This window comes from Microchirus variegatus (assembly GCF_963457635.1).
Source record: "Microchirus variegatus genome assembly, chromosome: 18".
NCBI classification, from domain to species: Eukaryota; Metazoa; Chordata; class Actinopteri; order Pleuronectiformes; family Soleidae; genus Microchirus; species Microchirus variegatus.
The window spans coordinates 687833-701467 of NC_139819.1; the positions used below are offsets into that span (position 1 = coordinate 687833).

The 13635-nt window shown below is 39.6% G+C and overlaps 1 protein-coding gene across 1 annotated transcript in view; it reads right to left on the reverse strand.

The window, feature by feature from the left end:
- Nucleotides 1-3832, reverse strand: part of unc5db (unc-5 netrin receptor Db) — a gene marked incomplete at its 3' end in the record, with an annotated part of 251619 nt that extends 247787 nt beyond the window's left edge. The window contains exon 1 of the mRNA XM_083905089.1: nt 3742-3832. Within this exon, the coding sequence (XP_083761215.1) occupies nt 3742-3829 (88 nt within the window). The 5' untranslated portion in view covers nt 3830-3832. The remainder of the gene's footprint in view (nt 1-3741) is intronic.
- Between the last annotated feature and the right edge of the window lie 9803 nt (nt 3833-13635).

The window sequence follows — 13635 nt, forward strand, 5'->3', positions numbered from 1 at the left end:
CTTGCAAACTAATAAAAAAGATATTCAATACACATATTGCTAATTTAAATAGATCATATTTGTAGGGGGAAATACAAAGGTTTTTGCTCTTTTTATGTTTCAGTATCTGAATTTGCCGAATTTCACAGAGTAACGTTAGCGTCAGGCTAACGTTTCCTGCAGACTCATTGTCCTCTAAAGAGGCTGTCGATTCAGGAACAGGCTGTTGAAAACACTTAAAAACACTCACTAGCTTGCCTTTTCATTTCAGCTGTGATGCATTAGCGTACAGTGCTAGCAAAGCAGAAACACAAGATAAACGTACGTAAAGTAGCATGGGTTAGCGGACTATTAGCACAGAAACAGAGTGTTTATTACATCTGAGTAGTTTTCTAAAGAAAATGACCTTCATCCTCGACTTATCTGTAACTTAAATGTCAAAGAACAATGTTTATACAGATCAAGAAAACCCTTCGTGCTTCGTATCACGTAAACTACACCACTGACTTAAACTCTCAGGTGTAACTCAGATGGTGTTTGGTTCACAATTTTTCTCACAGCACAACAAAAACGATTTAAGATATATATATAAATATATATCTCCAGCGAGGTCAAACATATATAATAATAATAGGGTGAAGAAGCTGCATTGTTGTTCAGTGTAACAGCAGCACGATGCTCACACACACACACATACACACATTCACCCACTGTGCCAATGGAGTCATGACGCCGTGACCTCAATCTCTTTACTGCACTCACTTCAGCTCCCTGTGCTGCTGCCCGTCACAGAGCTGAGAGTGTGTGTGAGTGTGTGTGTGTGTGTGTGTGTGTGTGTGTGTGTGTGTGTGTGTGTGTGTGTGTGTGTGTGTGTGTGTGTGTGTGTGTGTGGCTGCAGACGTGAAATCAACTCAAACAGCATCACCTATAACACGCATTAAGACGAATGTGAGGATCCTGCTCTGAGCCAAAGCCCCGAGGAGATACCAGAAAAACCATGAATGTTTGATTTTCTTTTAAATCCTCTTCTTTATTTTTATTTTTTATCATCCTGTCATAATATTAACACAAGGTAAATATAAGATGAGAGAGAGAGAGAGTGTGTTTGCTCGGATTGTAATGAATGGCTTTCCAAAATCACAATGGCACAATTCTGCAAATGTTTGCTTCATTTTCTTTGCTTCCATGTTCTCCCTTCTATGCCACTCAGAAATACAACACATAGATGTCGTTGTATTAGTTAAATAGTAAATTACGATGGTAATACATGTGTCAGACACATTTGAATTGGATATTTTACCCACATTTCCCAGCAGCTATTCTTCTTCCTAGGACAAAGTATTGAATTCCATTCATTTGGCCGATCTAAACAAAGCATTCACCTGAATCTGAACTTTATCCCGAGCTATAAAAATGAGGATCTACCTCATCAGGACCAGGCTTTGAGCCCAGTAGGACTATTGATCCAGACTAAAGTCTTAAGTATTCATACCAAACATTGGTAAAACAGGGAAACAACAACGAGTACAAAGCTATTATTCTTCTGAGTGTACATCGCTTCTCCATCATCATCATCATCATCATCATCATCATCATCACAGAGCTTTATCCTGAACCTTAAAACGTAACCACAGTCCTAAACTCGCCCAGTTCCTCAGAAATGAGGTTCTGGACCAGGTTTTGGTCTCAATGAGGACTTACTGGTCCTGACAAGGACAACAAAAAGGAGGTTTGCACCACTGTACTTGTTGGACACGACTCCATTCCCTCACACTCTCTCTCTTACTGTTTCCACAGATCAATGGTAATTGTTCCTTCTCTCACTCTCTTATCACAATGTCATTTCAGTTTTTCTTCTCTCAGCCAAAGGCAGATAATTACACTTCCTGTGGAATAATCTGTCTCTACATTATTTGATTAGAAAGTACTTGATGACCTCATATGATACATCATTGTATTACATGTATTAATAAGATCATCTGCCCTGGATAATATCACAGCCCCTACATACATCTAGATATTGAATTCTCCTCGACTTAGTTAGCTGGTGTCACGACGCACCGTGGAATCATGGGAATTCGGACCAAAATGGCTAACTCGCGACTATCACAGGACACGACGCGCGATACCGATAATATCGCGATACAACGGTTCTGCGATCATCAACATATTGCGTGACAATAAGTTAGCGACACATCGCGATGACCGTCTCGGTGACGAAAACAAAAACGTTGACGTGAAAGCAACAGCGCCACCGTGTGGAGACATAAGGTGGTGACGCCGGGTGAGTGAAACTGTCAGGAACTTTAGTTGACTTTAGAGCGACTTTAATTTGTGAATTAAAAATATCGATATTTTCCCTATATTGCCCGATATTTGAGGAAGGACAACGATTTAAATCACCAAATCGATATTTGACCCACATGTTATCGCGGTCATATATCATGTATTCGTAGCATGCTAATATGGCTGCACATTTGCGACGCACTGTACGGTCGTCACAGGAAGTCATAGCAGAACATTTACGACAGTTCATTATTAAACCAACAAGGAAATTGGAATATACTGAAAAGCCACCAGAGGGCGACACCGCGGGAAGTCTATGGGAATAAAATGAGCTGAATTCCGTTCAGATTTATAAACTTTTAACCCGACAGAATGAGCTCAATCACGAGATGAGAGGGGGCGTGGTCATCTGTGCGGTGACAGCGTTCTTTTAAATGAAAATTTATTTTGAAAGGACAACTTTACTCACCCCCCCCCCCCCCCCCAATCAAGTTTTCAGATAAAGGATGACGTCTTTTTTTTTAACACAACACACTTTCATTCAAACCCTGAAATCGATCTGAACCAATAAAAATACCACTAGACACTGATATACACTCGTTTTTGCCTGAGAAAGGGTGTTTTTTTTGGGTGGGGGCCCCCCACTCCCTGAGCCCTGATGCCCTCTCACTTCAGCTGCGTCAGTGGCAGACGAACAGCTCCTCTCTCTCTCTCTCCTGCTTGGATTCAACATGAACACATAACAGAACAAACAAGCTGCCATTTATTTACAGACGTCTTTTGTTTTTCCCCACAACTCTGCTGCTGCATCCACTCCATCACATCAGTGTGTGTGTGTGTGTGTGTGTGTGTGTGTGTGTGTGTGTGTGTGTGTGTGTGTGTGTGTGTGTGTGTGTGTGTGTGTGTGTGTGTGTGTGTGTGTGTGTGTGTGTGTGTGTGAGTGTGTGTGCGCGCGCCACGGTTCCACGGTGCCTGTTGCACAGGCGCGTGACACTGATTCCTGTGACAGTGAACGCGGCGCGAGCGCACAGTGTGATGGATTCATTCACGAGCTCCGGCGATGACTGAGTGAAAGAGGGAGCGGTGAACATGGATTAGAGGCGGATGATGTGTGGAGAGGAAAGAGAGAGAGAGAAGTTGACATGTGATGAATTCATACGAGAGGCTGCGCAAAGATAGAGAGAGAGAGAGAGAGAGAGAGAGAGAGAGAGAGAGAGAGAGAGAGAGGTGACAGCGAAGTCCGAGGATGAATCCAAATCATGGAAAAAACGCAGGGTAAATTACGCACAGGTTTAGTTTGCAAACATTTCATGTAAACCTTTCGCAACCGGTGCGTAAACCACACCAGGGTTATGCATTTTGGCACAAAGAGGGAGATTGATGACATTTTCCTCCTCTTCTTCTTTTCTTTTTCTTTTTCTTTTTCTTTTTTATCTTTATCTTTAAAAACACCAGCGGAGTCACAGCAGCTCTTACCTTTGGAGATCACCGGCGCGGAGAAACAAAGGAGCAGCAGCAGGAGACCCGCGCTGGAGAGGTAACGTCCTTTTGTCAGCGCGCCCATCCCGACGCGCGTGTAGCCGCGTCCACGGGTGTATGCGCTATAGTGGCGATGGTGACGGTCGCTCCACAGCTCCGGTGCCTCCTCCTCCTCCTCCTCTTCTCTCTGCCTCCTCCTCCGAGCTGGATGAGCTCCGGCAGCAGGAGAAGAAGAAGAAGAAGAGGGAGTGATGATGATGATGCTGCTGCTCATGCTCAGCTGCTGAGTGGATGTCTGCTTTTTGGACTGTGAGCAGGAGGAAGAAGAAGAAGAAGCATCTTCACTTGCGCGCAGCAGCGGAGGGAGAGTTTAGCCTCCATCATCATCATCATCATCATCATCATCATCAGAACTGTGGAGAGAGAGAGAGAGACAGCACCTTATGGCACATGTCTTATGGAAAGAATTTGCAGGACCATATGTGCACTTTCTACTATTTTACTATTTTTCAGCTTCTGCTAATTGATTAAAGGTGCATTATGTAAAAAATGATAAAATCCTCCTAATATGTCACAGAGACTCAGGAATAATGTTCATATAACAAACTGAACTCACCAACAACAACAGTACAGACAAAATATTTGCATTAAAAAAAAATATTTTGCAGACTGCAAATCATGTTTATGTTTTGAAATCATGTTTTGGCGTCATGTGGCGCCACCTACCGCCGTCTACCAATCATTGCAGTCAGTAGAGTCTCAGCTGCCGAGCAACCACGGGTTGCCAGTTACGTCAAAAAACGAAATCTAAAAGACTTTGGTATTTTGAATTTTATGGTAGTAACTGTTTTTGGCCACATTCTTACATATGGCACCTTTAAATGTTTAAATCCAGGGTTTTTCTAAAGCGCTAGCTACTGCTTAAGCACACATTGAATTTTGACGACTGTTTCGCTGACGACAGAAGAGACGTCTGTGTGGATGGAGTTGTTGTCGTAGTTGCAACTCAAAGGTGCATTATGTAATAAATCTAAATCAACTGGCCATAAAATCCTCCTAATATGTCACAGAGACTCAGGAATAATGTTCATATAACAAACTGAACTCACCAACAACAACAGTACAGACAAAATATTTGCATTAAAAAAATTTTTTTGCAGACTGCAAATCATGTTTTATCTGTCACATATGGTTGATAATTGGCTGTGACTCAAGTCCAGGTCCAAACATACAACAGCCTAGAAGCCCCAGCAGACTGTCGTTACAGCGCGGTCCATTAGAGGGCGCTGTGAGCACAACTTTGAGCCTCATGGATGCATCAGGATAAATAGCACAGTAAAGTATTGTTTTTATAGTTTGCTGTAGAATAATAATTAAAAAAAAGAATGGCAAGCGCCATTGAGTTAGCTTAGCTGTTAGCGTCATCGGCAGAAAAGGAGGAGGGGGAGGAGCCGTGTCTTCCAAGGAGTTTCGACGTGATTTCAGGGAAAAGTGACAGCTCTATTATGTATAATAAATGATTTATTAAAGGGCTGATAAAAGCTGCTACGTCACAAAATAAAGTTGCGTTTTGTCACATTTTGTGCGTTGTTTTTATTTGCAGACACAAACTGCAGAGACAGAGACAGAAGTGTTGTTTAATTTACCTGAAGCAATTTTCGATAAGCATTTCTTTTATTTTTCACTTACGTCTGATAAAATACAACAGTTTTCAACACGTCTGTCGAGTGTTTTTTCCTAAGAAATGCTGAAATTTGAAACACTTCATTTGCCTCAGCGACGAACAACGTAAAAGTGATCGAACTTACGTCGTCTCCACGTTCACTCTAATGTGATTTAGTATAACTGCTGTGTCGTAAAAGACCCACGTTTATGGCGCCTATAACGTTCCGCTTTAGCTGACGCGGACATAGACGTATTAATTCAATAACATGCATTAAAATGGGAGTCGCAGTGTCGTCAGTTAGTGCTCAGTGTTAGCGTCGAAGCCGTTTCACACACACACACAAACATCTCCGGTGTTTACAGAGAACGATCTGTGGAAATAATAAAAAAAAGGGGGAAATATCCGGAAATCAGCAGTTTCTCTGTGAGGTCAGAGGAGAATGAGCCGGACTCAACTCAACATGGGTTAAAAAATTATGAAAACACCAAGAAACTTGATATTTTTTTCTGAAGAAATCATAATAAAGCTTTTATTTTAACAATAACAGTTTAAACACTGGGATTAAAGTGCGTCCGAACGCAAACGCACCTGTTGATTTTAACCCTTAAAGGTGCATTATGTAATAAATCATAAACTCCTCCTAATATGTCACAGAGACTCAGGAATAATGTTCATATAACAAACTGAACTCACCAACAACAACAATATTTGCATTAATGAAAATATTTTGCGAACCGCAAATCATGTTTTTGGCGTCATGTGGCGCCACCTACCGGCGTCTACCGATCATTGCAGTCAGTAGAGTCTCAGCTGCCGAGCAAACCACGGGTTGCCAGTTACGTCAGAAAACGAAACCTAAAAGACCTCTGTGTTTTGAATTTGAGTGTAGTAACCGTTTTTGGCCACATTCTTACATATGGCGCCTTCAAAAATGACATATTTATAATCATAAACGGTAAAGTTAAATTAATTAAACGTTGAGCGTATCGCAGGCGACCATCACCATCGCCGTAATTACGCAACGGTTTGTGCCGTCGGAAAAAATCGACAAACATTGTCTGAATTATTCTAATTGCCAACATATGTGGTTATTACGGTAATTAGCCAGGATGAGCCTGCACATTGAGACAAAAACATATTTTTACACTGTTCAAATTTAAAATGTAACTCAAAATTGGGCGTTCGTGTAGAATTATGGTGTTTTTTTAAAATAAAAAATATATATATTTTTTCATTTCAAATCATTACTGCATGTTAAAATAGTGTATTAAGTTGGAAAACAACTGCCAGATATTGAAAGTTATTCTGGAAACATGGGTCATTTATGGTTAAAATAAGCTAATTCAATCCAGACAGAATTTTGAGGCTCAGGTATTTAAAGGGGTAAGAGACAAAAAAATGAATCATTAATAATTACAAGAGATAAAGACAGATGGGACACAGAGGTAGAGACGGAGCCTTATGGCACAAAAACGTCTCCAGGGTAGAATTAGCAGTTAAAAGACAATATGTGCAGTTACTGAGACGTTTCATCTGCTCACACTGTAACTGTAACACGTGTAAGTTTTATTAACATTAATAATAATAACAGCGTCATATTTCACACGTCGGAGGAAATGTTGAAATTTGTTTAATTATATATGAGATGAAAAGTGAAATTGCATTTCTAACAGAAACTTCTGCATTTTCTCACTCTCTCCAGGCTCCGTTTGACGATAAACTGCAAATCAACAACTTCCTGTTCATTATCTAGTGTTGAACATCACTGTCGTCAGGAAGTTCTTGACCTGATTCCGTGTGTGCATTCAATTATGTGTTTTTTTTTCTTTCTTTCTTTTTCTTCTTCTCACTCTCATCCTGTGTAATCAGTGTGACCGGCAGAAAAGCTCTATGGGACGGATTTAAATATGAATTTGAGGATGTGAAGAAAATGAGATACGCAGACGGACGACCTTCTACCACCGTTTCAAAAAATGTAATTTGTAGGCGTGTGTGCGTCGCCGCGACGAGAAGGACGTCTTTAACGCACTCGTCGGGGACAATGTCACGCTCGTCTGAGCCATTAAAGAATGTACAGCTTTATTATGTAAACGGCTAAAACCATGTTTGAACTGGTAAACAAATCTTTTCCGAGGTATGTTTGATAAAATTGATTAAAAAGTTAATTTCACGCGTTTTATTTAAAGCAAACAAACATGAATCTGGACTTATTAACCCTTTAATGTACGACTCAACCATTTGGTCGACCGCACTTTAAGTCACTGTATGTCATTGAAAAATGCATCGAGCTGAACTCACTAACACTAAATTAATGTCACTTGTTCTGAATGTTGTACTTTATGAATTATGCAAACCAGGCTTATTGTGAACAGACATCTCCAACAGTTTGGTAGAGGCCTGTATCTAAAATGCTGTGGGGTCATATAAAAAAAATATATATATATATTGATTATCGTTACTGTTAATAAAATACAATAATAAAATACCTTAAAGGGTTAAGTGGACCCAAAAAACCTCTTCTATGACCCATGTGTGGGTCCCGACCCACTGTTTGGGAATCCCCGATGTGTGTCATCAGAAATTGAAATACTCTTTCAGGAGGACGAGTTGATAAAGAAATTACCATTCAATTAAATCCAAAGGGATTTACATGGACATCTTAAAATCACCCAGATTATTCCAGGATAATTACTCTTCGAAAAGATGAACTAGTATTATAATTGCTATAATTTAACCTGATTATATTCTTATTATTATAATACTAGTAAACCTGTTACTCATGTCACTCTCTACACGTTTTATTTGGATATTTGATCTTTTCTACTTTTACCTTCTTGTATTTGTGAGGACACTTCTCATCTATAAAAGCTAATTTCCTGACATAATATTCTCTGTAATAACACATGAAAAATGACTCTGAATGAGGTTGTTGTTGTTTTCCATACTACCATATTTTGTATTAATTGCTTAATGTTACATGACACACGTTATAATAATATTACTAATAATATAATAGAGACTGGTCCTGTGAAGACACAACTCTCATAGATCAGGGTGTCGTCTGCATAGCAGTGGAAGGAGATGTTGAATTTTTATTTAAAATATGGCCAAGGGGAAGGAGATAGATAAATAATAGAAGGGGCCCCAGGATAGAGCCCTGAGGAACACCACATGTGACCGGGGAGAAGCAGGATCTTTAGTGTTTGATAGGAACAAAGTGGAAGTGGATCATAAAGTTTATTGTTGTACAGCAACTGTTTCAAAACTTTTTTTCTGTCTTTCTCTGTGCAAACGTACTTTTTAAAAGCATTTTTTTTTGTACCATCAGCGTTGAATAGTAGTTACATCCTTGAATGAACCATCAGGCAAAAGAATGAGAAAAAAAGAAGAAATCCTGCAGCGAGGATGAAGACGTGAGACTGAAGGTCTGTTTGTAGCCTCGCATTCTTCTCAGGACCTGAATATTTTCCGTCTCCGAGGTTTTGTCAGGGTTGTTGTTTTTTTGTTTTCAGTCGAAAGACGCCACTGGAGGTTTTTGGCTTCGCTTGTCGATCTCCGCACACTGACAACGCGCTGGTGGTTTTTCTGAACATTTTACGGGACACAAAATTTCAACTGTTTTTAGCGTTTTTTCAGGTTTTGTCAAAAGAAAAAATCTCTGCGCTTCTAAAAGTAACGTTAATAGATTTTTAAGACCTTTCAAAATTGTATTTAAGACCTTTTATGAGATTTTAGGAGAATTTTAGACATTTTAAGGCCTTAAATTCAAATTATTGGAATTAAGACTTTTTAAGACCCCGCGGATATTGTGTTGCTGAGATAAACACATCTGAACTTAAATTTTCCCTGGTGGCATGGTGACTATACTACTACTACTAGTACTACTAATTTGGTAAATCCAATGGGATTTGACAGATTTTTTATTTTATAATTTTTCCCATTATAAGAGATGGTGATTTCTGGAAAACTTGACGATCATTTTTTACGTCGATAAAAAAAGAACCTCCTTGGTGGAGGGAACAAGAAAAAACTAAACATTATGACTGATAAAGTTATTCACTGAATAAAACAAGTAAGAAAAACAAGAAAACTAAGTGAAAGAAAGAGAGAGAGTGAAAAAAACACTACCACGAAGTCACAAAGGAAAAAATACTAATTAATGACCAAAACAGAGCAGGAATTGAAAGAAAACATCAGTAAAACAGATTAAATTAAAAAAAAATACTGGAAATACAGTTTCTGATCTGATAAATCAGAACAAAAGTGTACACCAGTGAAGTAAAGTGAAGAAAGAACTTTGGTTTACTACTACAAGCAAAATAGTGTCAAATTCAGTCAAAGGATGAAAGAAATAACATCTTTCAAATCACTGGAAACGGAGTCAAAAAGTAGAGAAACAAGGACGTGATAAATAAAGGTGTGTCGGTATCAAGTTTGCTTTTAGAAAATATTGATAAATTCTGCTGCTCTCGTTGAGAAAAAATCCACAGGAATCTGAATTCAAGACAATTATGAACAGATCTGAACATTTGATAGCGTCAGAAAGTGAGCAGCCTTGACAACAACTCTGCAGATATCATCCAAACAGAGGTTTGTTGAATCACAATGATGTGAGGTTGAATTTCTAATCATAACATCGTTTATTTATTTAGTGTTTACTTCTAAACATATCTATCAATTTCACGTCTCTGTGAATCCACGAGCAAATAAAGACATTTTATTTACACATTTGAGTCAATTTCAGGCTTCTGGGCTTTAAAAAGAAGAGGAAAAAAACCAACATATTGAAACAGTAAATCAATCAATAGGTGGAGTTTGAAAAGCCCATAATGTTGTTCATAATTGAGCAATCATTTTACAGCAGATGATTAAAAATGTGATTAAAAGCGGCCACTGTTGACATTCGTTTGTGTTAAAAATGCACAAGAGTCGGGAGAAAGGTTTCGATCATCTCCATGGCAACCATACCTGCCAGCTCCTTTAGTTACAGTACATGTTATTCCGATCTCCTTCTGTCGCCTTGTTTATTGTTGCCTTCTTTTTATTTTTTTATCCGTTTCACAATGGATGGATTTAATGAAGCTGCAAAGTTACAAAGTGAAGAGGAAGATTCTTTCAAACTTCTCTGCTGAGAGGACAAAGGAGTTCAAACAGGGAGATGTTTAGGTTTATTTTGGTGACGGTGTCCAAGGCCTCGAGTGCAAATTCAGTGTCAGAAAAGCCTCTCAGCACCTGTAACAAACGCTCAAGGCTTCATCAATAACTGCAGTATTTTTGCACATCAGATTCTGATGATGATGTTAAAGGTACGAGCGTCTGCCTCGACGAAACACTCTCCAAACGTCAGGCAGCCGAACCGAAGGACACGAGTGGGCGGTCCTTTATCGTCATGGACGGTCAAGTTTGACCATACTAACATACTTGACTGGAGTGAAGCAGTTTATTATTGATTATTGTGTGGATTCATTCTAGTTCCAGTGGAGGCAACAACCAACCACAATGATGAACAAATCAAGAAATCAAAGAAATCTACTGTATACTGGGACACCAAATCACCTCGTTGGTAGAGCTGGTTCTCTGTAAGGCATGATTTCATCGGCTGTTCTTTGAGTTACAAAAAACTTAGTTAGTCCGACTGTAATGGATCGTATGGTTCTTTGAACCTCGGCTAAAATATAAACCAGATCCTTTAACTTCTGGTCAGTTATTGCCAGAGAGGAAACTTAGACTACATTGGACGTTTGTTCCTTCCTTCAGGACCAAAAGGACTTTGTCCTTTTATTTTAAAGGATTTCCTTGTGCCGACAACCGCCACTGGACTGAAACCCTTTTTTTGGGGGGGCTGTTGTGAAACACTTCAGCAGCAATTTGTGATGATTCTCACTTTAATCCTGGCAGCGAATCGTCACCAAGCAACAAGAAAGAAAGAAAGAAAGAAAGAAAGAAAGAAAGAAAGAAAGAAAGAAAGAAAGAAAGAAAGAAAGAAAGAAAGAAAGAAAGAAAGAGACGTGTGTGTTATTGTTTTACACAGAATTCTATGGCACACCAGTCTAAAGTGTGTGTGATCATTCCATAAAACTCAGTTTTTCCAAAAGTTATTCACTGTAAATGAAGTCAGAGCCACGTTTCCAAGGTGACAGACTTAGACCTTTGCCCCAAAAGTCAAACAAGAGCAGAAACATGGCTCATTATCCATATTCCGACGTCAACACAGCGAAGGAAAGAAGGGATTCCTTCTTTTTTTTTTTACTGAGCACAGAATCCTGATTGAAACGTACAGCAGTGAAGACACTGTCAGTCGATTTTCATTTGCTTAAGGAAACCATCCGGAGCCTGAGTGATGAAACGGCACAGATGAAAGAAGTGAACCCTGATAGTTCAACGCTGCTTCAAGTCTGCACCGAGATTTCGTGCTCGTTCGTTCTTTGTGTTGCATTTGTCACATTATTGCCCTCAATGTTCCTGGTAAAACGTCCTTGGCCTGTAAACGTTGAATCACTGCGGAGGGTAAACGTTTTTCTGCAGATGTAATCGTTTGGTCAGCCTTGTGTTTCCTTCTTGGAAAAATAAGTCCTCGCTGTCCTACATTCTACTTTAGATTGTCGAGAACCAGACGTGAACATTGAAATTGTTTTGTATTGAATTGTCCGACTTTCACGTTTCAGGAAAAACGAGACAACACGAGTTTGAGTTGTCACGTTAGCAAAGTGGAGTAAAAAAGTGGGATTCTCACATTTACATGTTTAGCTAATCTAAAATTCGAAAATGTATGATCTATTACTTACCATTACTTTGTCCAACAGGAATTAGCTCCTTTTTAGAATGTTGTGGTTGTATCCCGACACAAGTGTGCAACACCTCGGCCAACGATATGACAGAACACACACAGTGTTAGTATGTAGCATGCATCTGTTAGCTGTAGCAGCGAGGATCGCGGAGGAGCAGGAGGAGGATGCTAACCGCTAACAGCAGCCGAGATAACGAAGATAACTTTTCACCTGCGGTTAAAACTGTCATTCCAAGGGCGATTAGCATGTTTGTAGCAGGCTACCGTTGGAGGAGAAGCTAAGCTAGGAGTTTCCTTCTTCACTTCACAGTACCCAAACATGGAGAACATGACCTCCATCGTTGTACGCAGGCATTACCAACTATATGTACGTTTTTTTATAAAACAGGCGCCTCCTAGTGGTAGTATAAATCGCAATCTGGTACTTTAGGTGAGTAAAATTTCGATGAGGTTTCAACCGGCAGTTCACCGAGTGGTAAAAGCATTGATCAACACAGGTTCGACTCTCACATGATTCATTTAATCGTTTTTTGTCCGTAACTAGCTGCCTAGACGTCTTTTTTAAACCCCTAATTCTTCAACTTGGCCACTGGAGGTCAAGATACAGATACGATTTAAACGTACGACAACGAGTTACTGTTCTCATAAGGTTCTACTGTACATGAATACAGACCATTTACTGCGGAGATTGACGACTTTAAGACAACACTAGCTACAGAGAGGTCGGTCGGTAGCGAGGCAACGTTTGCATTAAAGCTATAATTGATTTAATGACCTGCACACACAAACAAGACGAAGTTACCTGTCTTTGAGGATGTGTTAATTTGAAGAAATAGAATAAACACCTATTTTCACACATGCTGTCACTAAGACGAGTGACACACTCGTGTTTTTCCTCTTTTTTAAAAAAACAATATAGAGAAAAATGTGTTACTGCAACTACATTTGCAACTTTTACAATTATTATTTAGCGCTTTATGCAAATAAACCATAAACCACGTAACAAGTCTGTGTCGCAGAGGCTGGGGAACACTCAACCACAAACTACAATAAAAAATATTAGGCTGCAATAAAATATAATTATACAAGCAATATCAGATTCCCCACCTGGTGAACTGCTGCCGGCGTTATTAAAAAACATCCGCGTAATCTGCGATATGAAACAGAGACAATATGGCTAAATTTAATTTGCCTGATAATTGATACACTGGTGGTAAAGAGTAAGACGATTCCCCCCCCGGTGGAAACACACTCGGTGGTCTGTCCACCGACGTTGTGGAAGAAATCCAGCAGGAGGCTCAAATATCCGACCTCCTGAAATTCCCCCTGGCTTATCTCTTATCAGTTTGATCAAACGAATACGAGGCTCTGATGTTTGCAAAACACCGCGGCGGGTTTATTATCATCGCGCTCAAATACAGAGTCGGTCACAAAGCCG